At 41.3% G+C, this 27,213-nt stretch overlaps 1 protein-coding gene across 1 annotated transcript in view; it reads right to left on the reverse strand.

Annotated features, from left to right (window-relative positions):
- Positions 1-27,213, reverse strand: part of ETS1 (ETS proto-oncogene 1, transcription factor) — a 223,620-nt gene that overhangs the window by 53,877 nt on the left and 142,530 nt on the right. Inside the window, exons 3-4 of the mRNA XM_075190493.1 lie at positions 20,874-20,929; positions 20,708-20,787 (exon numbers count right to left, since the gene is read on the reverse strand). Coding sequence (XP_075046594.1) covers positions 20,708-20,787; positions 20,874-20,929 — 136 coding nt within the window. The remainder of the gene's footprint in view (positions 1-20,707; positions 20,788-20,873; positions 20,930-27,213) is intronic.

Consider the following 27,213-nt stretch of genomic DNA (forward strand, 5'->3'; position numbering starts at 1 on the left):
GAAACTTTGGCAGATCCCCTGCATAGTGTTCATCAGCAGAGTGAGACACGACAAGCCTCAAGAGTAAGGGCCTGACTCAAAGGGAGTAAACCCCTATTGGCAAAAAATGTGGCATACCGCTGGATAAATGGTTACCACTGGGATGGTATGGTCCCCCGTATTTTTGCCTTTGTACTTGTAGCTGTACAATACCTAATCTATCATCGCCCTCTTAGGATGGCAATAACACATTAAAGTCACTTGAAAACCTTTGCACATTAAAAACAAATGCATTTTTAAAGTGTTTCATAGCTTTTTTTTTTTTTTTAGAATTTAATACCTTTTATTTTTTCCAAATTCACTCCACTGCGCCTGCAAATAACTGGCGCTTACCCTTAGTGCTACAAGCCAGAATGTTTTTGGGGTAAATTTCAACAATAAGTAATAGATATACATACACAATCTTAAAGTATATGTTTAAGTCTCAGCAGCTGTGCCAAAGTAAACCTGTGTAGTTCTTGGAAGCTAAACTAAAACGGAGCACATTATGATTAATTTGAGAATGAGTTTTATACCCTTACTCTGTCTGTGGGGACTTTACACCACCAGCATAGTTTACTTACTGCATATTATAAATTCATTAAAATGTTCACTTTTTTCTCTTACATTACACCCAGTAACTCACAGAAAAGTATACTTTCCCATCACGTTTAATAAAATGTGCGGTTACCAGAGATGTGTAGCACATTACGCTGTGAGTGCTGTGCATCAAAGAGCCGAGATCAGTTCATGCAGCAGAGGGAGAACGTTTCCTGTTGTTCTGCAGGTGCACCAGTGTCTCTGATCTGCACAATATCTGTTTCTCTGACTATTAAAAATGATTCTTTAGGTTATTATAATGTAGGTCATTTGCTCATTTTAAACTAAATACTAGACAGAAAGTGGTCACTGCAGTTTTAGATTACATGCTTTTTTTTTGTACACACGTATAAGTTGCGTCTTCCCACAGATATGTGAATTATGTCCTACTGTCCCTATGAAATTCAATGTAGATTTTTACAAACTGAGTGTTTAGGTGGGTAATATAGAAAAAGTTGAAGCCCAAAAAAATAAAATGATATTGTGGAATGGGGTTACATGAACCAAGAACCCACAGACCGATGGGAAAAAACCCTTTAAAAACGCAATGTCTATCATTCGGCAATTCACAGACTGCAGCGTACAGGGTGACGGGGAGCAGCGTTTACTAAGCACTCCACAAGCAGTGTGCGGATAACGCGCCCCTACACCACAAGCAGTGTGCGGATAACGCGCCCCTACACCACAAGCAGTGTGCGGATAACGCGCCCCTACACCACAAGCAGTGTGCGGATAGCGCGCCCCTACACCACAAGCAGTGTGCGGATAACGCGCCCCTACACCACAAGCAGTGTGCGGATAACGCGCCCCTACACCACAAGCAGTGTGCGGATAACGCGCCCCTACACCACAAGCAGTGTGCGGATAACGCGCCCCTACACCACAAGCAGTGTGCGGATAGCGCGCCCCTACACCACAAGCAGTGTGCGGATAGCGCGCCCCTACACCACAAGCAGTGTGCGGATAACGCGCCCCTACACCACAAGCAGTGTGCGGATAACGCGCCCCTACACCACAAGCAGTGTCACTCGTAACATACAGCAGTAGTTAGCAGTTGTCATACACAGAAAATCGCATTCATCGAGTTAATTATCGGAAATGTGATTGATTGTACTGTGTTGACTATACAATGGCTTCTCTCTATAGGATCTGTTCACTGCAGGGAAATGTAAAACTAGAACGTAATTTTTTTCATTTGATGGGTGACCGTAATACATTCAGTATTTGCCATTCAAGTCTTTGGGCAGCTTTTAGTCAATGACTAAATATTTACATTGATAGCAATACCAAAAGTGACACCACAGAAGCTTAGCCCAGGAGCCAGACACTGCCTAATCTGGCAACACACATAGATGATCAAAACCTGCAGAAATTCAGCAGTTAGTTATACAGGAACACTTTCCAAAACACATGGGGCGCATAAGTGGGCACACACAGGCCAATACCCATCATCATTCTATCCATATAGATGGGATCAATACTGGGCATCACAGTGGTTTTGAGGCCATGAATGTCCAACCAAACTACTCAGTCCGGGAAACTAGAAGAATTAAACTTACCAAAATAGTGAAAAGAGCAGCAAATTATCTTTTAAACAAATGATGGCGTTTCTAATGCACTATAAAGTTAAGTTATATATATATTTTACATAATGGAATGAGGAGATTTTGTAGATGTTGTTATTACTCAGAGCTGCACATGCACCTATACAAAAGCACTGCTGAAAGGGAAACTGACTTGTAGCAGTAACTTCCCAGAACCTGCCCCGTGCAGACTCACTCACTTATAAGATAGGTTTATGCGATAAGAATGTACAAAATAGCTGAATATAAATGTTGCCAACTACAGTCACAAATAACCTAAAACATTCAAAAATAAGTTCTACTTTAATCATCAAAATCAGATACAAGATTATTATTCTGATACTGCAGAAATAGCAGGTGATGATTAAAGGGAGATTATATCATAAGGGCCAAAAATAAGGAAAATGTAGCTAATACTGTAAATTAAATCAGATAGGAATGCATATAATAGTAATGATTATTGTTAATATCACAGTGCCCGGTGTCTGGGGAAACAGCTGTACAGCTTGTCACACATGCTGCAATATTGGTAGCGGTATTGGTAAATTAGCACGATATGAAAGTGTGTATAGCCCATAATCCTATGACAGACGGGATTATTACTGGGCATGGAGGCAAATGCCATCCGCCTGCTTCCTGCAGTAACAGGTCCCAGTGTAATGGGGAAAATGTGACATTTACACTGTATCAAATAGTAAAATTATAGTCTGAAATATAGAAAAAGAAAAAAACATCTGAAAAATAGGTGATCAAAGTGAAGATGTTACAGTGACCTCATTAATGTATAATGAGCCCTGTGCATGATAGGACGAGCATGGGTAGTGTGTCCTCTACCTACTTCTCCTCCACACTATCTGCGGATGGCAGTCAATAGGAGGCAGAGAATAAAAGAAAAAAACATGCAAATAAAAACTAAAGTATTGTCACCCATGTCTTTATAACACATACCGCTGATGCCACTCAGCGGCCAACCAGATGTCAGGATGTGGGCAGATCCTGATTAATACCCCACGGGGCCCTAAGCAAGAGACTGGTTGGGTCCCTTTACCCTCCTCTGTTTGTTAAAAGAAAAACAACAGGACATGCATACAAATTAAAGTAATCCAGATCCTCCAGTGGCCACTGGGCTCTAGGCTACAGCCTAGATTGCCTGATGGATGATTAAGCTCTGCAGTCCTGCAAATATTAGAGTCTCTTCAACAATTCAGGTTTGCCATATATCATGTTGTCCACTTCTCACACTCTAACAACAGAGGTTATCAATAACTAGTAAGGAAGACAGCACACGCTGTGCTGAGCAGAAGCAGAGACTATACTGGACAGTTACAGACTTGGCACCACGTTTCCACAAACTGCTGTATTCTACTCCGCGCCTTGTGGTTAAACACTTATTATCTGCAATGGAATCCAGGACTCGCTAATAATAAAGCTCATGAAACAGATTGTGTATATCAGATGTGTAATATAACATTCTGAGTACCCTGAGCAGAGGCTGAGCAACAACACCAGTAGGCTGCTCGTCCATTTGGGATCAGTGCCAGGGCCTATAAAATACAACACGGCGGCAGAATCCAGCCAGACTCACAGCATAGAAACAAGGAATCTGAACAATGAGCAGCAAAGAATTAGAACAATGCAAGTAGTCTATAAACAAGAAGAGAGTCCTGTGGAATACAGCGAGAGGTCAAAGGACAAGTAAACGCTCCGAGAAGACAATGCCAGACTTATAGGGGGAAGAGATTTTTGGAAAGGTCTAGAAACAAAGCAGCAGATAAATAGGAAAGAACCACCCTAAACAGCCCACATTAGCAGAATACATGGACATTCTTCAGCCATAATTTATAATGTGTTCTAATTATTATTATTATGCTATATAACAATAATAGAACATCAACCGTTTATTCATCATCACCAGTCCTGCCCCATTGGAGCTTGCAGTTTAAATCCCTACCACACACACCCTAGGGTCTGTCAGCAGTCAGTGAAACCTACCAATGTTTTTGGAGTATAGGAAGAAACTGGAGCACCCAGAGGATACCTAAGCAAACACAGGGAGAACTCCTCAGACCCATGACTCCAGAGTGGTCAGACAGCACTGCTAACCACTGTGCCACATACTATTCACTAATGCTTGTTACTGATGCTGTCTAGATCGGAGACCGTCAGTGAAGGTGCTTTAACCACTAGCTGGCAGGGTCGATGCTGCAGAAAGGACTTGCCTACTGCTTCTCTATAGGGAATATGGGGCTATTCTGTGGGGCTGTATATCCGTGAACACCTACTGCATCATCTTCCTTACTTCTTAAATGTTGGGGTAATAAAATATATGAAACAGTTAGTGAAACATTCATCAAGTACAACTACATAATAGCGATTAGTTCCCTCATTTACCCTCAGAAAGGTATGAAGTACGCAGAGATGCTGGGTCGTATCACCTTCAGAGTGTTGCCTTAGTTAATACAGACTAGCTGCTTCCATCTCATCTCACAGACCCTGGACTGTGTTGGCATCTGGTTATCATCTTTGATCCATCCTGGGCCTCTTCTAGTCCTGTGGCATGGAGTATTTTATAATTGAAAAAGACCATTCACAGATAAGTAAACCTACTCGGGTAGTAGAACAACATTTCAATGCCGCATGATATCTGAACATTACTGAGGACGCAATGTGTGCCACAAAAACACCCAAACACCAGCTGGTACTGTTGACACCAGTCAGGATGGATCTATGGACTTGTGCATCGGTGTAAAACAGAAGGAACAAGGAATCAGACCAGTAAATGTTTTTCTAATCCTCCAGTGTCCTGTGTTTATGTTCCTTAGCTCACGGTAACCACAGCTTCTCGTTAGAACAGTGTTAGATCATTGGCTGCCATAACCCATCCGTAAAAAGTTACAAACAGCCTCGTTCTGCAGCACTACAGTCTCCTCCGGCACCTTTCACTATCAGTGTTTCCAAACACGGGACAGCTGTTGGCTGGATGTTATTTGGGTTTCAGTACACCAGTGACCATCATGTAGGCAAACCCCAGGAGTGTTACTCTCATGCCAACACATCTGGGGCCAAAAAGACATTTTGCATTTAAAGTCACTTCAATATCTCATGGCTTTTCCATTCCTCCTCAGTGTATGTGCACACGTGTATTTCACACACAATTTTCTAAGCAAATTGTTTAAAATAAAACATTACACTTACTGCTATAATTCACAACATTTAGGAGATATATTTTTCTTGTCATTCCCTGTTACATTATATCTCTGTTTGAAGAAGTTCACATTTGTACTGCTTTTACTGTAAATAATTCTGTTGCTGATGCTCTAAATCAGGGGCGTCCAACCTTTTAGCTTCCCTGGGCCACATTGGAAGACGACGAGTTGGTTTGGGCCGCACATAAGATATACTAACAATAACGATAGCTGATCATCCAAAAAACCATAGAAAACATAGTTAACATATATATATATATATATATATATATATATATATATATGAGAAAAAAAGTGATTATATACACACACATATACACACATATATATATATATATATATATATATATAACTTTTTTTTCAAATCCCCCAATACTTACCTTTCAATTGCCCTATTCAAAAAATCCTCTCTAGTTATTATACTATAATCACTTTTTGTTTTGTTTCGATGCAATATCAATAAAGTGCATTTAAGCCAGGCATTGTATATCAGGGTGCCCTGACCAGGCCTGCGGTACCCGACATATACATCACTGTGACCCCAAATTGTGACCTGTTTTGCTAACTACACCACCATGTTAGTTAAGGGATAACAACTTATAATGGGCCAAAGAGAATAATATATAATGCCCCATTAGTATTACAAGTAGAAGTATGTAGCAGGGAGATAAGGTCCATGATGCTCCAGGAGCAGGTGACTTTTATTCACTGGTCAGCGTCCCTTGAAATAATAAAAAAAAATCCCCCTTAACTTACCTTTTGATCGGCTTGTTCTCCTGTCCTCTTCTCTTCTTTTCTCCAATTCTGTGCTGCTGATTGTTCTTCTCGCGCGGGTGACTCCTCTGTGCTGCGCTCCGCAATGGATGTTGGGCGTGATGACATCACGCCCGACATTCACTGCGAGCACCGCACGGAGGAGGAAACAAGGGAGGGAGCCGGAGTACCAGCTGACGTGACCGCAAGGTAAGTATTTTCTTTTCTTTTGCTGGATTTTTTTTTTCCATTAACAGTGCTGCCCCCTTGCCACAACCAAAACTCCTTCTGGGCCACATTTAAAGGCGTGCTGGGCCACATGCGGCCCGCGGGTTGGACAACCCTGCTCTAAAGTATTGTTGGAACTGAAATGCTAATACTGGTTTGTACAATATCACATGCTATTGTACGATCACATCTGATGTATTTAATAAATGGACAGTAATTAGCAATATCACCCAGATGGGTATTGAAGAAATAACTGAGTCACAGAAATGGAACCTAAAGTTAATATCATAGAAACAAAACATAATTCGTTATGGTAAAAGTGGATACATACAATATATAGAATGAGGTGACCCTACAGTATACAGTATCTGTCATTACACTGTGTAACACACCTGACAATGGCCCTCTTCCTGCATCCATCACCCCTCATACCAGGACCTCAGATCACAGGCAGGAAAGGACAAGGCACTAAGGGGATATGACTCTCAGGGAAGCCGAGCGATACTAAGCAGAAAGCTGTTTATTAGTCTAGGCCAGACAGAAGCCGCACTGACCCTGAGGTTATGCCAGCATGGACGCAGAGGGACTATTCAACAGAAGTAGTAGCTAGGTAGCTTGACACAGCCCAGGACCTGACTAGAAGATGTGATGCATTTCCTGATTCACTTAACTATAACCAAATTACACAATGGTCAGGATACAGGATGGGTGAAGGCGGCTTCGTAATCATGTGCTGCCAAAAGAATTATGCTGTAACAGTAAAGAATCTTACAATCATGGTTTAATGTATTCCTCAATGCGCCACAGTAGCCTTGCAGATGAATGTGCCAGAAACAGACTCTCCCAAGAAAGCAGCACTCATTTCTCTGGAGACTATTAAGCCTACAAACATTTGTTTTGCAAATAAATAACATGATATCATGAAACACAGACAATGGTTCGATTTAAATAAAATGTTCCGCACTCCGTGATAGTTGATGCTCCCACTTATACATACTTCATGAGACAGAATGTTAATGATCTATAAATTGATTTTGACATAACTTTAACCAGTAACATATTACAATAAAACATGAAGCAGCAAAATAAGTGTCATTTTTGTTTATTCAGGAGCACTGTGTTACATGCCCCTCGTAGGTTAGTAGGGATTGTAAACTGATAGAAATTAATCTACAATGCTTATCCACCTACCTGTTGAAGATGTTGTAATATATATGTCGCACGTTAAATCAGATGATCTTATAAGCTCAATGTATTGTATATGTTGAACTGCCATTGATTTATTTTTATTTACAAACGATAGGTGTCCTAGTGCTATTTCTGACAGCAAAATGCTGAATCTGAATATACAGCAATAGTGCAGTGACACCACAGCCAATGTGTCTAACTCAGGCGAACTGTATGTTACCAATATTTCCTGCATGTAGCATTAACTGAGGCTGGTTATATAACATAATAGCAGAGTGTACGCACCAGGTGTCATGTGTATAGATGCATCTGGCCACCTGCATACCATTTTGGTTGAATTTCAGTGAAAACTTCCTTACCTGCGCATCATTAGTAGACAGCCATAGAATACTGCCAACTAGTGGTCATATTGTCATAAAAGAGAATGGAAACAAATGCCTTAGGACACATATACTGATTTGAGAACTCATTTCCTTTTCTAAACCAAATATAGTAGCACAAATGTGTGTTAAGTGAGGTATATATACTACAAACACACAAAGTTTATATCTGTTCGAACCTTATGTACAAATGTGACTATAACTTAGTGATATATTTTTTTTTTTTTTTTAAATGTATCTCTAAGTTATAACGTGTCAGCTCTTAGCTTTGTAGAAACATAGAATAATAGAACTGCTTGACCCTTCTAGTCTGCCCATTTATTAACCTAAGGTAACCTTAGCACCTTTAAATTGCTCTACTGTATTAGCCTCTACCACCTTTGATGGGAGGCTATTCTACTTATCCACTACTGTGAAGTAGTTTTTCCTCACATTTCCTCTGAACCTACGTCCCCCCCCAGTGTCAGTGGATGTCCTTCTGTTCTAATACTTCTCTTCCTTTGAAGAATGTTTCCCTCCTGTTACACCCTTGATATATTTGAAAGTTACCATCATGTCCCTCCGTTCCCTTCTCTGCTCCAAACTCTACATATTAAGATCTTTCAGTATTTCCATACCAACTTTTAAATGGAATTCAATATACCGTATGTTTTTATTCTGTATGTATGGAAGACAGCATAGTGCAACTTGTCTGTATTTGTATGCAGTTCTCAATATCTGACTGTAATTATAAAAAACGGTAAAATTATATTATGATTGCAACCTGGTTACAAATTCTGCCTGCCCGTAAGTAAGATGACCCTGGGATTGTATTTAAATATTTGCAACTATACAAAATATAAACCCTTAGATGAAAAGATGAGGTTGAATTCTTATTTCAGCCAAATCACGATGTGGGATAAAATATACTGAAAATACATTTTGGTTTTCTTGGTTGCAATATCAGCACAGAGTGTAAGGGACTTTCTCAGCATTCCCTGAACTGACAGCACCACACAGCATTAGGGCTGGTCCAGAGGTCGTCACTTCTGTTACAGGGAACAGTACATGTTACACAACACATTGGTGTGTCAGGGAGATTCTCAATAGGGAATATTGCAGGGAATGTGAAACAAAACTCCAAATAAAATAATTCCTGGAAACAATGTATCTTCCTGTGTGTGTAAACCGGTTTCATAGGATATAAGTGTACAGTTCCTATGGTGTACAAGTGGATGCCCTGACCTGTTTTACATGTCCGTGTTAGAAAAAAAAAATCCTCCACGCACTTATATAACAATAACAGGTTGCTCACTGCATAATGTCATAACTCAGTTCCACACTTAATTAAACAGAACAAAAACAAATATATCAATTACTTTGTGTTAACTGAATTTTTTAGTAGAAAGTTTATCTGTAAGATCTTGGAATAAACCTAGTAAAATATAAATATTCCTTTCTAAAACCTGTGCAACTGCTCGAATGAGAGAATTCATCTGTAACCTTCACAGTGCCTGGCATTTGGCACTAAAACTAGTGTTGGGATCATACCACGTGTCTCTGTCTCAATTCAGCAGCCATAATAACCTGGTTAATATTTCCCTGCGCCACCTGTACAAAAATATATATTATTAAAAGTTCTATGAGCAAGTGCCTCAAGGACACAAAAGCCAGACAATAAAAGCCAACTGTTACTGAATAATTAGTGCAGATCAGGTCAGATACAACCCTGTGTCAGAAGTCAGGATTGTGGTTATTGTTTTAAAAATAAGCCTTAGGGCAGAGCTAGATTAAGGCTTCGGAGGGCCAGGGGCACTTAAGACAGGGGGGCCCCTAAAATCTAAAATTAAGGGCATAGGGACACATCCTGCATTACATCACCTACAGCCCACAGTATGACACTTACAGCTCTCCCAGAGGGCTCGCTTAGGTTGTCTGCATAAGAAAAATCATTGCAAACTAAAATACTGTACATTAAAACAATCACCAAAACACCACATTAAAATGGGTATTGACACCACACATTAAAACTAGCAATGATATCACACATTAAAAATACCATTGATAACGTACACTAAAACTAGCAATGATACCGCACTTTTAAAATAAAATTTATAATGCACATTAAAACTAGCAATGATACCGCAAATTAAAATACCATTGATAATGCATCATTGGGCATGGCCAGGCCACCCTCCTAAAGACAAAAAAAACCTGCATTGTTGTGTACACCATTGAACGGTCACCAAAAATTGGGATTGTCCCACTAGAATCACAACATTTCACAGACGTTGCTGCTCTCTCCTACCTGTTCTTCTCACTTTCACCACCTGTGCTGCAGGTTTCTTTAGTGGCTTGTCTAGATCCTGGAATGTTAGGGGCCCTATTTGGAAAAAAAATTGGGTACATTTAGAAAATGACAGCCACCCCGGCGTTAAATCAGTACCACCCATGATTAATAATTAGGCCTTTCTCCAGCCCCAACATTAAAATAATAGTATTCACATTTAATAAATAAACCAATTTCCCTCCCTACAAACAGCCCCAGCAATAAATTAATAGTATTTACATTTCAGAAATATACCTATTTCCCGCAACCGTCACTGCCATTAAATAATTCATAGGCACATTTAATAAAGGGACCTCATTCTCCCCAAACTCACCTCCACATTCAGTAGCGCCCAAACCACCCCATCTTAAATTAATTAATTGTCCCCACTATTGTGCCTCTCTCCCCCCCCCTTTTTCCTCATGCTGTGTCTCTCACCCTTTTTTCTTATACTGTGCCTTTCTCTCCCCCTTTTTCCTTACTGTGCCTCTCCTCCCAATTTTTCCTTACTGTGCCTCTCCTCCCCCTTTTTCCTTACTGTGCCTCTCTTCTCCCCCTTTTTCCTCCATGGTGTGCTTTTCTTCTCCCCCTTTTTCCTCCATAGTGTGCCTCTCTTCTCCCCCTTTTTCCTCCATAGTGTGCCTTTCTTCTCCCCCTTTTTCCTTACTGTGCCTCTCTTCTCCCCCTTTTTCCTCCATAGTGTGCCTTTCTTCTCCCTTTTTCCTCCATAGTGTGCCTCTCTTCTCCCCCTTTTTCCTCCATAGTGTGCCTCTCTTCTCCCCCTTTTTCCTCCATAGTGTGCCTCTCTTCTCCCCCTTTTTCCTCCATAGTGTGCCTCTCTTCTCCCCCTTTTTCCTCCATAGTGTGCCTCTCTTCTCCCCCTTTTTCCTCTATATTGTGCCTCTCTTCTCCCCCTTTTTCCTCCATAGTGTGCCTTTCTTCTACCCCTTTTTCCTCCATAGTGTGCCTTTCTGCGTTATTCCCTTTTCTTTTACTTACCTTTCTTTTAGCTTCTTTCTTCTCTTCTGTCTTCTTGGTCCTCTCCGCGCTGCTCCTCACTGAATGACAGGCGTGACTTGATGACATCACGCCTGTCATTCAGTGTTAACAGTGCAGAGAGGAGTGAGGAGGAGGGATGCCGGCGCAGCGATCAGGTGAGTATATCTTTTTTTTGTTTTTTCTTTTTTTGCTACCTTGCTCCCCCCCACCAACGAAGGGAGCCTTGAAGGGAATATTTATTGCACATCCCACACATTCCAGCGCCTATACAAATGGTAACACAGCAGATTGATCAACATGTCACAGATTACCATGATATTGCTGCACAACTTACAGAGCCATGTCTCACAGCATTATAAATAGAGGATGTATAAAACAATGGTGGGATGATATGTGACAGAGCATCCAGTACCAACAGAGCATCCAGTACCAATCAGCAGACAGGAAGCAGATATATACCTTATGGTAGAAGGAGGTGTTCGGTTAGTGGTGCTCATTCTTTCCTTAGCTGGGACCCCAGGATTCACTGCACAATTGCTGTGCGACACCAACAAAGGCTGCTGAATGTATTACATACATTACAAATCGGTTGAATATGACATCTTACTTGGGTTACTGAACCACAGGTTTCGAACCTCCGTTTTAGGAGACTCTCGCAGGCCAGTGTTTTGACCAGTAAGCATATTATAGACATTACATAAAAACAAAAATCAGACCAGGTGCTTTATGGAGCAGATATGGAAAATGTAATGAAACAGTCACAGCTGTCAGGATACAAATAACGAGACTTCATATAATATGATGTTATGAAGCTAAAATAATTAATAAAATAAGTTCTGACTGTTGGCTGAGGACCATAGATCTGCTCCGTTTCTAGTTCTGTATGACAGCATCAAGGTGACATCACTGTCAGATGCAAGATGCAGATTTTCAGTTCAGATCCAGTAATTAAGTGTCCCGTGGATTACTCAGCGTTAAAACGCTCTGAACATTTTCACTTTGATGTGCATGGTAATCCACACGGCTGCGAGACCTGCAGCCAAACACAACAAGCCCAATAATGTGGCAGGCTCTGGTCTATTTTTATACTGCTTCCAACTTCAATAGCTTATACAAATACACACAGCCAAAGAAAGCTTTGTGTTCAGACTCACAGCGAAGAGGGAAATGGTGCAATGTGAACAGAGCTGCCCTGTCTGGTCTCATACACCTAAACTTCACTGGAAGGAGCTCAGTTTAGAACAAGACAGAAGGACTGACTGGACATTCCAAATGGAGACCGGTCAACCTGACAGGAGACAATGGAAGGAGCCCGGCCAGCAGGTGGCCGGAGGCCGGCCAGCAGGTGGCCGGAGGCCGGCCAGCCGGGCGAGGAGGTGGCCGGAGGCCGTCCAGACGGAGGCCAAGGTGGCCGGAGGCCGTCCAGACGGAGGCCAAGGTGGCCGGAGGCCGTCCAGACGGAGGCCAAGGTGGCCGGAGGCCGTCCAGACGGAGGCCAAGGTGGCCGGAGGCCGTCCAGACGGAGGCCAAGCTGGCCGGAGGCGAGGAGGTGGCCGGAGGCCGGCCAGACGGAGGCGAAGGTGGCCGGAGGCGAGGAGGTGGCCGGAGGCCGGCCAGACGGAGGCGAAGGTGGCCGGAGGCGAGGAGGTGGCCGGAGGCCGGCCAGACGGAGGCGAAGGTGGCCGGAGGCGAGGAGGTGGCCGGAGGCCGGCCAGACGGAGGCGAAGGTGGCCGGAGGCGAAGGTGGCCGGAGGCCGGCCAGACGGAGGCGAAGGTGGCCGGAGGCCGGCCAGACGGAGGCGAAGGTGGCCGGAGGCCGGCCAGACGGAGGCGAAGGTGGCCGGAGGCCGTCCAGACGGAGGCCAAGGTGGCCGGAGGCCGTCCAGACGGAGGCCAAGGTGGCCGGAGGCCGTCCAGACGGAGGCCAAGGTGGCCGGAGGCCGTCCAGACGGAGGCCAAGGTGGCCGGAGGCCGTCCAGACGGAGGCCAAGGTGGCCGGAGGCCGTCCAGAAGGAGGCCAAGGTGGCCGGAGGCCGTCCAGACGGAGGCCAAGGTGGCCGGAGGCCGTCCAGAAGGAGGCCAAGGTGGCCGGAGGCCGGCCAGACGGAGGCCAAGGTGGCCGGAGGCCGTCCAGACGGAGGCCAAGGTGGCCGGAGGCGAAGGTGGCCGGAGGCCGGCCAGACGGAGGCGAAGGTGGCCGGAGGCCGGCCAGACGGAGGCGAAGGTGGCCGGAGGCGAAGGTGGCCGGAGGCCGGCCAGCCGGAGGCGAAGGTGGCCGGAGGCCGGCCAGACGGAGGCGAAGGTGGCCGGAGGCCGGCCAGACGGAGGCGAAGGTGGCCGGAGGCCGGCCAGACGGAGGCGAAGGTGGCCGGAGGCCGGCCAGACGGAGGCGAAGGTGGCCGGAGGCCGGCCAGACAGAGGCGAAGGTGGCCGGAGGCTGGCCAGACGGAAGATAAATAAATAACGTTTATATAGGAGGATATCCTTAAAACCTGGATTTTTAGGGGGGCTTGAGGACTAGATTTGGGAAAAAATGCTCTAGATCTTATGTATCAGACTTATTTGGAACAGTATCAAAGGCTTTGCCACACTCCAAATATATTGCATCAATCGCTCTTACAAGATCCGAATTTGAAACTTCGCTCCAAATAAATACTAGCCATATTTGTTGTGATCATTCCTAAAATGTGTTTACACTGCATTATCTAATTTATCTACAATATTTTTCAGAATCACATCCATCAGACAAGTAATTTACCTACGACAAAAGTCAGTCTCACAGGTCTGCAATTTCCTAGTTACAATTTCAGTTCATTTTTAAGATAGGTACCACATCTACTTTCTGCCAATCTTAAAGCTTGGTCTATAAATAGAAGAAGTAGTGACCCATCAATTACTGAACTTGGTTACTTTAGTACACATGGGTGGATGTCACCTGGTCCAGGAGCTCTATCTGTCTTTATATTGTTTAGACAGAACTGCAGCTCCTCCTGTCTTAGACAAGAAACATTTAATGGTGTACATAGGATTGCTACACATCCTATTTCTACCTAAACCCCAAATCCCTGTTCCTATACCAACTTCCCAGTGACTTATTAACTTGAGCTCCAACTGTCTTTCAAGGTAACACATGGCACAGAAAGTATTTTAGAATGTACTACCATGGAAGTCCTTTTAAATTTACATCTTAATTGATTGACATAACTTTTAAAGACCAGAAGTCTACTTCTAAACTTGTCATTGGTACTATATCTTATACCTATACACACACACACACACCCCCCCCCCACTGATCCTCCCCAAAGACACATGGAACAACCCAACACCTACCATATTCAGTTCGCGCACAATATAATGTGTATCTGGACGATAATAAAACTGACATTTAAAGACGTATTTGGGAACCAACCTTAACCCAAATAATTGCAATGTTCAAATTCAAAGATACAAAAAAAATCTAATCATATAAAAACTCCACAGAAAAAGTGACAAAAGACAAGAGTGTATACCAAATATTTGTATTGCTCTCATTATCGTTCATTGGATTTATGGGATCATCTGTATTAAATGTAAAATGAATCATCACAACATACCGTTCTGGATTTTGAACACACAGTGTCCCATACTGCAAAGCCTAAACAGCTTTTATGTCTTATAAAAAGCACCATAAAGAGTGAAAGGTCCCTTTCCACCCACAAATATTGTGAACACAGTAATATCCAATCCGAGCAGAACTCCCAGCTGAACCAAACTCCAGAGAATAATGATAAGAGACCTGGATTATTTATACCAACAGACTGAAAAGCCAATTTTGTTGGGTTTGATGAGGGTGCTTCAAGTCTGCTCCTCGAGGCTCTGTAATAGTCTTGTAATGGTACCTATAATTTAAGCATCAACACCTTCATTACTGCTTTGGTCCAACATAGCATTTTATAGCATTGGTGTCTCAAAACTTGTAAACCTCGGCTCTGAGTTCATTATACTCTCAGTCACCTTTCACCTCCTAAAGATGCTCAATTAAGCTGGATAAATAAGTCATTTCTCCCCACCTATTAACTCACACAAGAGGTGAGTGGATGAGTAACTCTGGGACCTCAACTAGGAGAAAAGAAATGGCTCATCCCAGATGTTCAAAACCTACAATGGTTTTACTTTATAATTCCTATTAGCTACTGTGCCGATACACCATTAATGTAGAGTGACAGACCGTGTTATAAGAATCCCTACAACCCAGTGAAAGTCAATACATGGCAGCATATCCAGATTCTGGGTGTGAACATTGCCCCTTTTTTTCCAATAGCTACTGCTCTCTGTTTATTAGGTTGTTTTCTCAGCAGGTAGATTAGGAAGAACCAACTCTTAACTGAAGGGGTCTGGGCCACAGGGGCAGATCAAAAGAGACACGACCACTGTCTTTTAGACGAATACCCCTTGCGCACACACACACCCCAACAAGCAAATGTTTAATTCAATGAATATGTCAGTGTTCTTATACTTAGTTCACCTGCTAATAATGAGGACATCCCAGACAAGCATCATTTAGTATAAGACTTATTGTAAGAATTCACAAAGCCGGATTCCTCACCTTAGTACAGTACTTTGTAAGAGTACTGTGTATACCGTAAAAGATACAAAACACTCAGATGAGGGAGAAAAGTGCTGGACTGTGCTTGGTTACAATTTTATAACTGGACAGCTGGACCCCCTCTCCCTATTTAACGGTTAATTCAGTATTTGTGGACACTAACAAGAATTTAGAGAGAGCCACAAAAATGTTACATTCAGTACATCGCTTTTCAAGCTTACCGTGGTCTTACCCACATATATAGATGTATATAGATACTTGACATAATCAGACAAAAGGCAGATCACGAGGAGGTAGAGAGCCACAAATACAACAGCATTCCCCCCCTGTGCGCGCGCGCGCGCACACACACACACACACACACACACACACACACACACACACACACACACACCACATCTACTGAAATGCAAGGACTGATTACACCATCATCATCAACATTTATTTATATAGCGCCTGTAGTGCTTAACAACTGGGGACAGACACAGTAATATTCAGTACTGGGTAATACAGACAGAAGTGAGGGGGCCCTGCTCACAAGCTTACAATCTATGGGACAATGGGAGTTTGATACACAAGGTTAAGTCTAAATATTGCATTTCAGTCCAGCCTGATTACAGCAATGTTGTATCTTACTACTACTTATATCTCAACTTAGTTTATTTGTAGGGCAACGCAGGATCCATAGCACTAGACTAGACAATCATCTTACAGATGACATACATGAATATAATTAACATCACAACAGATGCATGAACACAATTAAACATAAGAACACATACAGGGTCATGACCTAACAATATATAAATAATGGAATTGGTTGTGTATAGAAAACAGTGTGGAAAGCTGGTAAAGTTAAAGATAATAGTTAATATGGTGGTTATAAGGTTAGACAGCAGCAACCTAATGACAGGTTAGGATTCAGCACCAAGGAGAGGAACAGCATATTTCAGTAACAGAAATATACAGCCTGTGTATTCAGCATTGTCAGTCCATAACCTCCTCCAACAGACTCTTACTTGTAATACCAGCGAGGACAGACAGAGAGCACATTATACAGAGTGGATGAAAATGACTCAACCACATTACAATTCATGAAAGGAGATATTTCAGCCTACATTTTTATCCCCACAATATGAGAATATTCCATAGAACATAAAGGGAGAATAATCCTGAAGTTTAGCGCCCCCTTCTATACCGCAGGTATAATGCATGGAAATGGGGGTAATTCTATGTGTAACAATATTACAAATAACCAACCAGGGTACCATCATCATTTATATAGAGCCATTAATTCCGCAGCGCTGTACAGAAAACTCACATCAGTCCCTGCCCAAATAGAGCTTACAGTCTAAATTCCTTAACACACACAGACAGACAGATTAGGGTCAATCTGTCAGCAGTCAATTAACCTACTAGTATGTTTTTTGATTGTGGGAAGAAACCAGAGCACCCGGAGGAAACCATGCACTCACTTCATAATTCATACCTTAACAATGCCATTTTATACCTGGATAACATTAATAAAATATAGTCTGTGAGATATAAAACTACTTTATATAGTTATGCATATAAAATGCATAAAAAGTTTAAGAATAGAACATTATGTCCGGAATAGGGATAATTATACATTTATGATGCATTTTTTCAACTTTTGCATAAATCCCTGAAAGCAATAATTGCCAGTGTTTTCATTAAATTGTCTAAAGACAAGGAAAATAAACAAATGTGTGTAGACAATAGAACTCTCTAGTGGTGGAGATCTCATAGAAGAACGTCTTTGTGTCTCGGCAAGTCGGAAGCAGACTATTACCGCGTGGTTTCAGGAGCTTTTATAAACACTGCATTTTCCAGCCAAATATCATGGCGCTCAGAAGGTGATGGGGCGGCACATAGTACATATTGGTAAATGCCTTTTAGGAGAGCATTTATGATGTAGAAAAGTGTCCAGCATCTACCAATGACTAATGTGCATAGTTACAGGTGTTTCTGACAACTATATTTACAGCCAAAAAGTGCATGTCACTTTAATCTCTCGTTGTCACTCAGATGTCACATTGTGCAACTACTCTGTCCATTTCTGCTCCTAAAAGCCTCAGACCCTATTTGATCCTTAGCTCTCAGATATAGGAAGCCTTCGCTCTAGCCTATAAATCTAGTACACATTGGGTTAAGTAATTATTCCTCAAACTTCCCATAAACCTACAACTCACCAGTTTTAGGGCACGGTCTAAGGAGAATGTTTTCCTCCAGCAACAAACTTACACTTATATGTGACACAAACGGTCTTACATCCATATCAACATTAGATATACCACCCAACATGACCTGACCACTGGACATGATCATAATACAATTCTATTACACTCTATATAGACATAGGACACTACACCCCCAACATGACCTGACCACTGGACATGATCATAATACAATTCTATTACACTGTATACAGACATAGGACACTACACCCCCAACATGACCTGATCACTGGACATGGTCATAATACAATTCTATTACACTGTATACAGACATAGGACACTACACCTCCAACATGACCTGACCACTGAACATGATCATAATACAATTCTATTACACTGTATACAGATATAGGACACTACACCCCCAACATGACCTGATCACTGGACATGATCATAATACAATTCTATTACACTCTATACAGACATAGGACACTACACCTCCAACATGACCTGACCACTGAACATGACCATAATACTATTCTATTACACTCTATACAGACATAGGACACTACACCTCCAACATGACCTGACCACTGGACATGATCATAATACAATTCTATTACACTCTATACAGACATAGGACACTACACCTCCAACATGACCTGACCACTGAACATGATCATAATAAAATAAAAATACAAGTGGTCAGAATTGTAATTTTTTTTTTTTTATTTGCACTTGTGTTATTAATTCTAATAGTTAATATAGTATACATCATTTTAGCTACACATGTTTTAGGGTCATACATTGTAGGGTGCTGTAGTTTATTATGTTTATTGATCTAACGTGGTCAATGTTTTGTTATTTTTCACAGTACTGAAAAAGCACAAAGTGGGGTCTGTATCACTAATTAGTTGACAGTGTTTTCTGTAGTCCACTTCAAACCACTTCAGTGGATGGTAAAAATTCACCAATACTTCAGCTGTCTACACTCACTTCAAATAGATAATAATGAAAGAGGCTGTTTGGGCAGCAGGGGCCCAGTACCTACAAAAATGACTAGTGTAAAACAGAGGACAAATAAAATCATATATTTATGTGATTTGATAAATGCAGCAGAGTAAGAGATAGCCCTACGATTAGGGGGTTACCGTTTCCTTGGGTGTTATTGTGCAGCCACTGTACTCTGCATCTCTGTGTGAGCCCTGACTACTGTACAATGACAGACAGAAAACATTAACACTAAGCTTTCCTTAGAGGACACTGTCCTGTAATGTAAACATGGCATGGTGTACGTTTATATTCCACCCAATGCTCCGCCATGTGCTTATCTATTCAGCCCTGGAATTAAAGATCCCCATTTTAAAATCTGTTCACTGCATAATAAATGGTACCTAGCTGAGGAATGACTGACAATGAGAAAAGTCATGTGACTGAGCCGGAAATACGCATCCAAAAGTTAGGAGGCCTGGACAAATATTTACCGATCCTCGTTTTGGAAGGAAAAAAAAAAAAGAGCACCAAGTGTGCTTAAGAATATTAGAGGCGGTTTCCAACCATGTGTATACCCACTGTGTACTAGCAGTGCCCAATCCATCAGTGCTCACTACGTTTACCCAGCGTGCTCCAGTAGCACCCTCTACATATACTCTATGCAGCTGCTGGCATTTTATACAACACTTTCAGCAGCTACCTACTAGGTAGATCTCAATGGCTGTGACTTCTGAAACACAAACACCTTGTTCAGAGACTCACAATGGAGCGAGGACACACGCCTCCTGCGTGAATAGCATTTGCCCAGCTCTGTGTTAACATAATAGTGTATTATGTTATATGAATAAAAAAATGCTTAGCATGTGTACATATAATGTATTATGGATATTAGAATTCAACTTACCCACATAACGGTTTGAGGGGTACATGCTATATATCCTGAATATCTGTTTTTCCCTATACTGGTCTAATGACCAAACTAAGCATCATACAGCAGAAAGTATGGGGATCATTCATTAACACAAAAAGGAACGTAAGGTGCGTTTTTTTAAAAAATACACATACATCAGGTATATGTACATACATCAAGTACAAAAAGGGGATGTGACGATGCATAAAATACATTTTTACAGTTGTTCCTGATGGCAGACACATGTTCTAGCTGTATACACAGCCGTCATCACTAGTAATCAGCACTTACACCAGACCTGTACATTTGAGATGCCTAAATCTTGAATGGGACGCTGCTATGTACACTTCAGCTTGGCACGCCCTTACTGTACATTGACTACATACATATGCCCAGTCCCCTCCCTGTTCCGCCCATGAAATCGTAGGCTGTAGTAAGGGTCTGTTGCGCTAGAAGATGAATTGGGTGTTTCTGCGTTCTCTGGCATACGCTCCAATTCTGGGCATGTGCAACATATCGGCATTCACGCCTCTTAATGATTCAGTCCCTATGTGTCACTATCACTTACATGAATGGTGCTATACAAAACACATACATTTGGATTTACAGGTCACATAGTTGAAGTTACTTCCAATCTTAACTAGTTCCTGGAAACAATGTAGTTCTCAATCAGTGGCAGAACAGCTTGATGCAACAAGCTACACCCCCCTTTACATTTCACAGATACCTTTAGATGTGGTACCCAGTTCTGCACTTACCGTGGGCACAGAGGGCAGCAGCCGATACATGGCAGAACAGCTGGCAGAGCAGTTTGTGTAATAAGTCATCGCTGTATTACCTGTATACAAATAAATCCCATGAGAACCAATTACAGATACACAGAACCTATACACAACATGCCCCCCTCGGTATCCCAGAACGTACCTAGCCGTGGTGTCTGGCAGATACTGACAGCCGTGTGGAGATACTGAATCCTTCTCCTGCATAAAGGAAACACTTCTTAAACCTGAGGATATTTCCTTCCTTCCTTCCTCCTCCTAACTCTGTCTCTGCTCCTAGTAATACAGACAGGAAAATACAGGGAGACCATCCTCACAGCATTCTGCTGCCTGGAGTGCAAGGACGACAGAGGCTGTTGTCCTCAGAGCCGTATAGAGGAAGCATATACTGTATGACGGGGAAAAGAGCAAGTGTGAGCTCTTGTGGTGTCCATATACTGATAGGACTTTATGTTTTATTTTTCCCACTGTACTGCACTCTAGATTATGTTGGTGCTTCATAAATAAAAGATAATGTTGTGAAGGATTGCGAGGGCTCGTGAGCTCAATTCCCGACCATGCGCTTAACTGTGAGGAGTTTGTATGTTCTCCCCGTGTTTGCGTGGGTTTCCTCCCACACTCCAAAAACATACTGGTAGGTTAATTGGCCCTAGTTTCTCTCTCTGTCTCTGTATATGTGTTAGGGAATTTAGACTGTAAGCTCCAATGGGGAAGGGACTGATGTGAGCGAGTTCTCTGTACAACGTTGCGGAATTAGTGGCGCTATATAAAAGCATGTACTCTGGGCAGTTGATTCTATATTTAGTCAGGACATTAGGGGTTAAGATATCTTACACTGACCCCAGGTCAGTATTTCCTATTGCATGACCCTGTGGGTGAAAAACCATCATAACTGATTATATTAACAATGTCCAAGTGAACAATATATACATTCCTTACATAATCAATGGGATACACATAACTGATTAGCTGCTGGATAGACTGCTGATTTATGAATGATCACTTCCTGGGTGACTCTTACAATATGGATAATCTGTGAAGAATGGAACTAAACTTGGAATAAAAAAAATATATATATACACCTTTTCACATATTGTACATGAATATAAACTATACAGGTCTGTCTATGAATACCAGGACAATTCTAGCTACTCAAAAAAATCATCCACAAAGTACACACTGCCACATTTGTGCAACCCCATCACCCCTGCAAAGGTTTCGACTGTGATCAATAAATAAACTGCTCTGTAAGTCTGACAGAGAAGACTTATATGCATCCTTTTTCATCAGTCTCATTAAACAAGACAATAAACCACATCATTATTATATTATTTTCTTCTGTCTCTGCAGTGTCGGCCACTTAAAGAGACATCATCAAGGCATCTCCTTATGGACAGACGCTTGTAAATAGATGAATAAGTGGCTCACTGGAACTTCCATCTTAAAAATCTATAGACGTTAAACAGTTGTAGATACCATGTAATTAGCAGGGCTAAAAACAGACATACATTTTTGTTTTCAAAGAAACTGGCAATAATTTTATAGTGGGTTTTTTCTTTTAAAAAATAGTTTTTTGGGGGGAATTTTGATTAGTAGAATAATATTAAACAATCATAGCAGGAAAACAAACAGGGGCGTATTTGAGATGGGATAGTGGTGGGAAATTTATGTTTGTTTTTTTAATATAAAAGCTTTATTATAAATTTTACCAACATAGAAAAGGAGAACAAAAAAAAATAAAAAAATAAAAATACTATGACCATCCCATTCACACAGCTGAACAACAATGTTGAAATTTAGAGCCCACCACACTCAGTTGGGGTTAGACACTCCGCAGAAACCACCATTAAAACCCCCTAACGATTACTATCATAGTTGTGTCTATTCTCGAACATGACCCCCCCTTGAAAGAGACATGAAAAATAGAACAACTGAGGGACCAGGCAAGTGGGCCGCAGGGCAGTAGGACACTAAAATAAAGTATACTGGCAAGTCTAATTCCAATTGTACATATTTTGAACTAGGAGGTGACCGCCAAAGTCGCATTTATAATAATTGCACCTCCTTATATTTATAAGTCCGAGATACAGAAATACATAAGATGACTTCCTTACCCTATGAGGGATTAATACCCCAGATAAACCAAAATATAGAAACCTGTAATCTATATGCATCTTTCTTATATACCCATGAAAATGGTGTAGCAGACGGGCAGCCAGACCAGCAGTGCAATACACCACAGCCAGGATAGAGAACTTGGACCTGCGTTCTATCATAAACATTAAGTTGGGTAACTGACTGTGTAAAGTGAAAAAGTATATTGGGGAAAGTGTTATGCCCAAATAACTTAGAAATGTGTTCCCCCAAAGAAATGGTAAATACATTTTCCTTTGGCTCATCAGCTGCTATGAAAGTCTCACACTGGTTGCCTCAGATTTTCCCAGATTTCCTTTCAGCCGGGGGTTTTAGAACATACTTCCAGCAATTAAACTAATTTAGGTAGAGTTTGCAATGTTAATTGCAAGGTCATCAGCATAAGGGCTGCTTTTATATTCAGAATAAGCTACTGGATTCCCTGAAACTAAATCTACATTTGAGATTTACCTGAAAATGAATAATATTCGTGGTCTGATGCCCACTTAGAAATCCTGTTTGGTCAGATTAAATGCGACGGGGAAGATATTGGACCAAACACCCAGCTAACATCATTGTTCTATATCTGTATCAACAATAAAAGTATATATACATACATATACATATATATATATATATATATATACACACACACATACACACATATATATACATATATATATACATATATAAACATATATATACATATACACATATACATATATACACATACATACATATATACACATACATACATATATACATACATACACACATATATACATACATACATATACACATACATACATATATACATACATATATATATATATATATATAAATACATATATATATATACATACATACATATATACATACATATATACATACATATATACATACATACATACATACATATATACATACATATATACTAGGGATGTGCACCGGCGACTTTTGAGGTCTCGTGTTTTGTATCCGGATTTTCATTATTTTTGGGGTTTGGATTTGTCTCGCAAAACACTTGACGAAAGGTCTCGGTTCGGATTTAAGGTTTTGGATTCGGATTTTTTTTTTAAAAAAACATAAAAAGTTTAAAAATCAAGTTTTTGGGCTTATTTTCACTCCTACGCTATTATTAACCTCAACAACATTTAATAACAAGCATTTTCACTAATTTACAGTGTATTCTGAACACCTCAAAATATAGTTATTAGTCCAAAACGTTGCAACAAGGTATCTTTCTGGACTGCGTAGAAGAGTGGGTCACCACAATATATATAATAAGAAAACCACCAACATGTATGATTCGCAGCAATAAATGTACCTGGACTGCGTAGAGGAGTGGGTCACCACAATATATATAACAAGAAAACCATCAACTTGTATGATTCGCACCAATAAATGTACCTAGACTGCGTAGAGGAGTGGGTCACCACAATATATATTAAAAACCCTGAACTTGTATGATTCGCACCAATAAATGTACCTGGACTGCGTAGAGGAGTGGGTCACCACAATATATATTAAAAACCCTGAACTTGTATGATTCGCAGCAATAAATGTACCTGGACTGCGTAGAGGAGTGGGTCACCACAATATATATTAAAAACCCTGAACTTGTATGATTCGCACCAATAAATGTACTTGGACTGCGTAGAGGAGTGGGTCACCACAATATATATTAAAAACCCTGAACTTGTATGATTCGCACCAATAAATGTACCTGGACTGCGTAGAGGAGTGGGTCACCACAATATATATTAAAAACCCTGAACTTGTATGATTCGCACCAATAAATGTACCTGGACTGCGTAGAGGAGTGGGTCACCACAATATATATTTAAAACCCTGAACTTGTATGATTCGCACCAATAAATGTACCTGGACTGCGTAGAGGAGTGGGTCACCACAATATATATTAAAAACCCTGAACTTGTATGATTCGCACCAATAAATGTACCTGGACTGCGTAGAGGAGTGGGTCACCACAATATTATTAAAAAACCCTACACAGGTCTGAATTCCACCCAAAAAGTTTATGGACTGCGTAGTGTAGTGTTCCCTACAATATTATTTAAAATTTTTGCAGCAACAGTCAACGTTGTTTAATATCTGATACACCTCTATCTGGACTGCATAGTGGAGTGGCCCCGGTACCCAATTTGGTACCGAGGCCACAATACCTCCTCCAAACATGGTACAGACCATTCGTCATTGAGATCCCATCAAGTATGTTAAAGACAGACAGGGTCGAAGTGTTATTGGTTGACTTTGTAAACCAAAAACCTGTCCCTGTTGCACATAGTCGTGCAATGAAGACTGACTTTTTCATTTAAAGGCATCATCTTTCAAGTGTAGTGTTTGTAAGTCTAAGTCATATTATACTTTTGGTAAAATTGGTTTATTTTGTTCCTCTTTATGGTAACTACTAATAGAATTAAAGTATTAAATAGAAGCGGCAGTTCCTCTTTATGGGAATTAGTAATAGAATTAAAGTATTGAATAGAATTAAAGTATTAAATAGAGTGGTATAGAGTTGTAGTGTGGTATAGATAGAGTGGTCCCCACAATATAATAATAAAACCCTCAACTGGTCTGAATTCCACCAAACAAGTATCTGGACTGCGTAGTGGGGTGGCCCCGGTACCCAATTTGATACCGGGGCCACAATACCTCCTCCAATTTCCAAGTGTAGTGTTTATAACATCTTAACACTACACTAATTCTAGCACGTCAAAACCTCTTGTTTTAAATAATGACAGGGCATTTAACTTTTGATTTAATTTATTGAATTTGTTGGCATTTTCTTTTACTTTTTGAACATGGCAAACGACTGTTGAATGGTCACATAATGCCAAAAAAAAAGTTGCAAGATGGAATTGTCCTTGGGCCCTCCCACCCACCCTTATGTTGTTGAAATAGGACATGCACACTTTAACAAACCAATCATTTCAGCGACAGGGCCTACCAAACAACTGTGGCTGAAATGATTGGTTTGTTTGGGCCCCCACACCAATAAAACAATTCATCTCTCCCTGTACAAACTAAACAGGCTCTACTGAGGAAAGATGTCGTCCTCATCCTCAACCTCTGATTCCTCTCTCCCTACAGTGTGTACTTCCTCCTCCTCACACATTATCAATTCGTCCCCGCTGGACTCCACAACCACAGTCCCTCTGTACTGTCTGGAGGGCAGTGCTGTACTTCATTGAGGAATTGATTATTCATTTTTATAAACATCATTTTTTCAACGTTGTGAGGAAGCAACCTCCTTCGCCGCTCACTGACCAGGTTCCCCGCTGCACTAAAAACTCTTTCCGAGTACACACTGGAGGGGGGACAACTCAGTTAAAAAATAGAGCAAGTTTGTACAGGGGCTTCCAAACTGCCTTTTGGAGTTCTACCACGTCACTACCTCTAGTTAATTTAGATTGCAAGGCTTGTAAATATAAATACTTTGAAGATAAAAAAAGCAGGCTGCACAGACTGTTGAGCTAGAAAGTGAAATTAAATGGACCACGTTACTTTGGTGGCTATCTATGCCCCCCCCCCCCGCCCTACACTTGTAGTTGAATATAAATAAAGCAGCCTGCATAGACTGTAGAACTAGAAATTCAAATATACAAAGAAATGGACAAAGGCAGTTTGGTATCTGTCTGCATCAGATCCCCTCTCCACTAGGAGTAAAACAGGAAACTTTTCAGCCGTTATATAATCTAGAATATAAATAGAAATTGAGAAAGGCAATTTGGTATCTGTCTGCATCATAATCATCAACATCCTCCTCAGCGCCAGCTACATCAATATCCTCCTCCCAGTGTACAACATTCACACCTTCATTAGCCAAATCTGTAACTGGACTGTGGGTGATCCTTCCAGCAAATGCAGAGGTCGTGCTGCAAATGCTGGATGGAGTCACCTCTTCCCGTACAGTGATGGGAAGGTCAGGGTTCACAACCAACAACACCCTTGGACTCGCCTTGGGGATTTGTGATGTCATCTGTTTAGAAGGCAGAGTTCTTTGCTGTTTTGTTGTTGTTGCTGACAGCATAACTCTCTTAAATTTTTTGTAGGGGGGGGGAGGAGGGCTTAGATCCTTGGGTGAAGCTGGACCACTAGTCATGAACACGGGCCAGGGCCTAAGCCGTTCCTTGCCACTACGTGTCGTAAATGGCATATTGCCAACTTTACGTTTCTCCTCAGATGATTTTAAGTTTCTCTTTTTGCTATTTTTTGAGAACTTGGGCTTTTTGGATTTTACATGCCCTGTACTAGGAGATTGGGCATCGGGCTTGCCAGACGACGTTGATGGCATTTCATCATCTATGTCATGACTAGTGGCAGCAGCT

The sequence above is a fragment of the Mixophyes fleayi genome, chromosome 11, assembly GCF_038048845.1.
Source record: "Mixophyes fleayi isolate aMixFle1 chromosome 11, aMixFle1.hap1, whole genome shotgun sequence".
Taxonomy (NCBI): Eukaryota; Metazoa; Chordata; class Amphibia; order Anura; family Limnodynastidae; genus Mixophyes; species Mixophyes fleayi.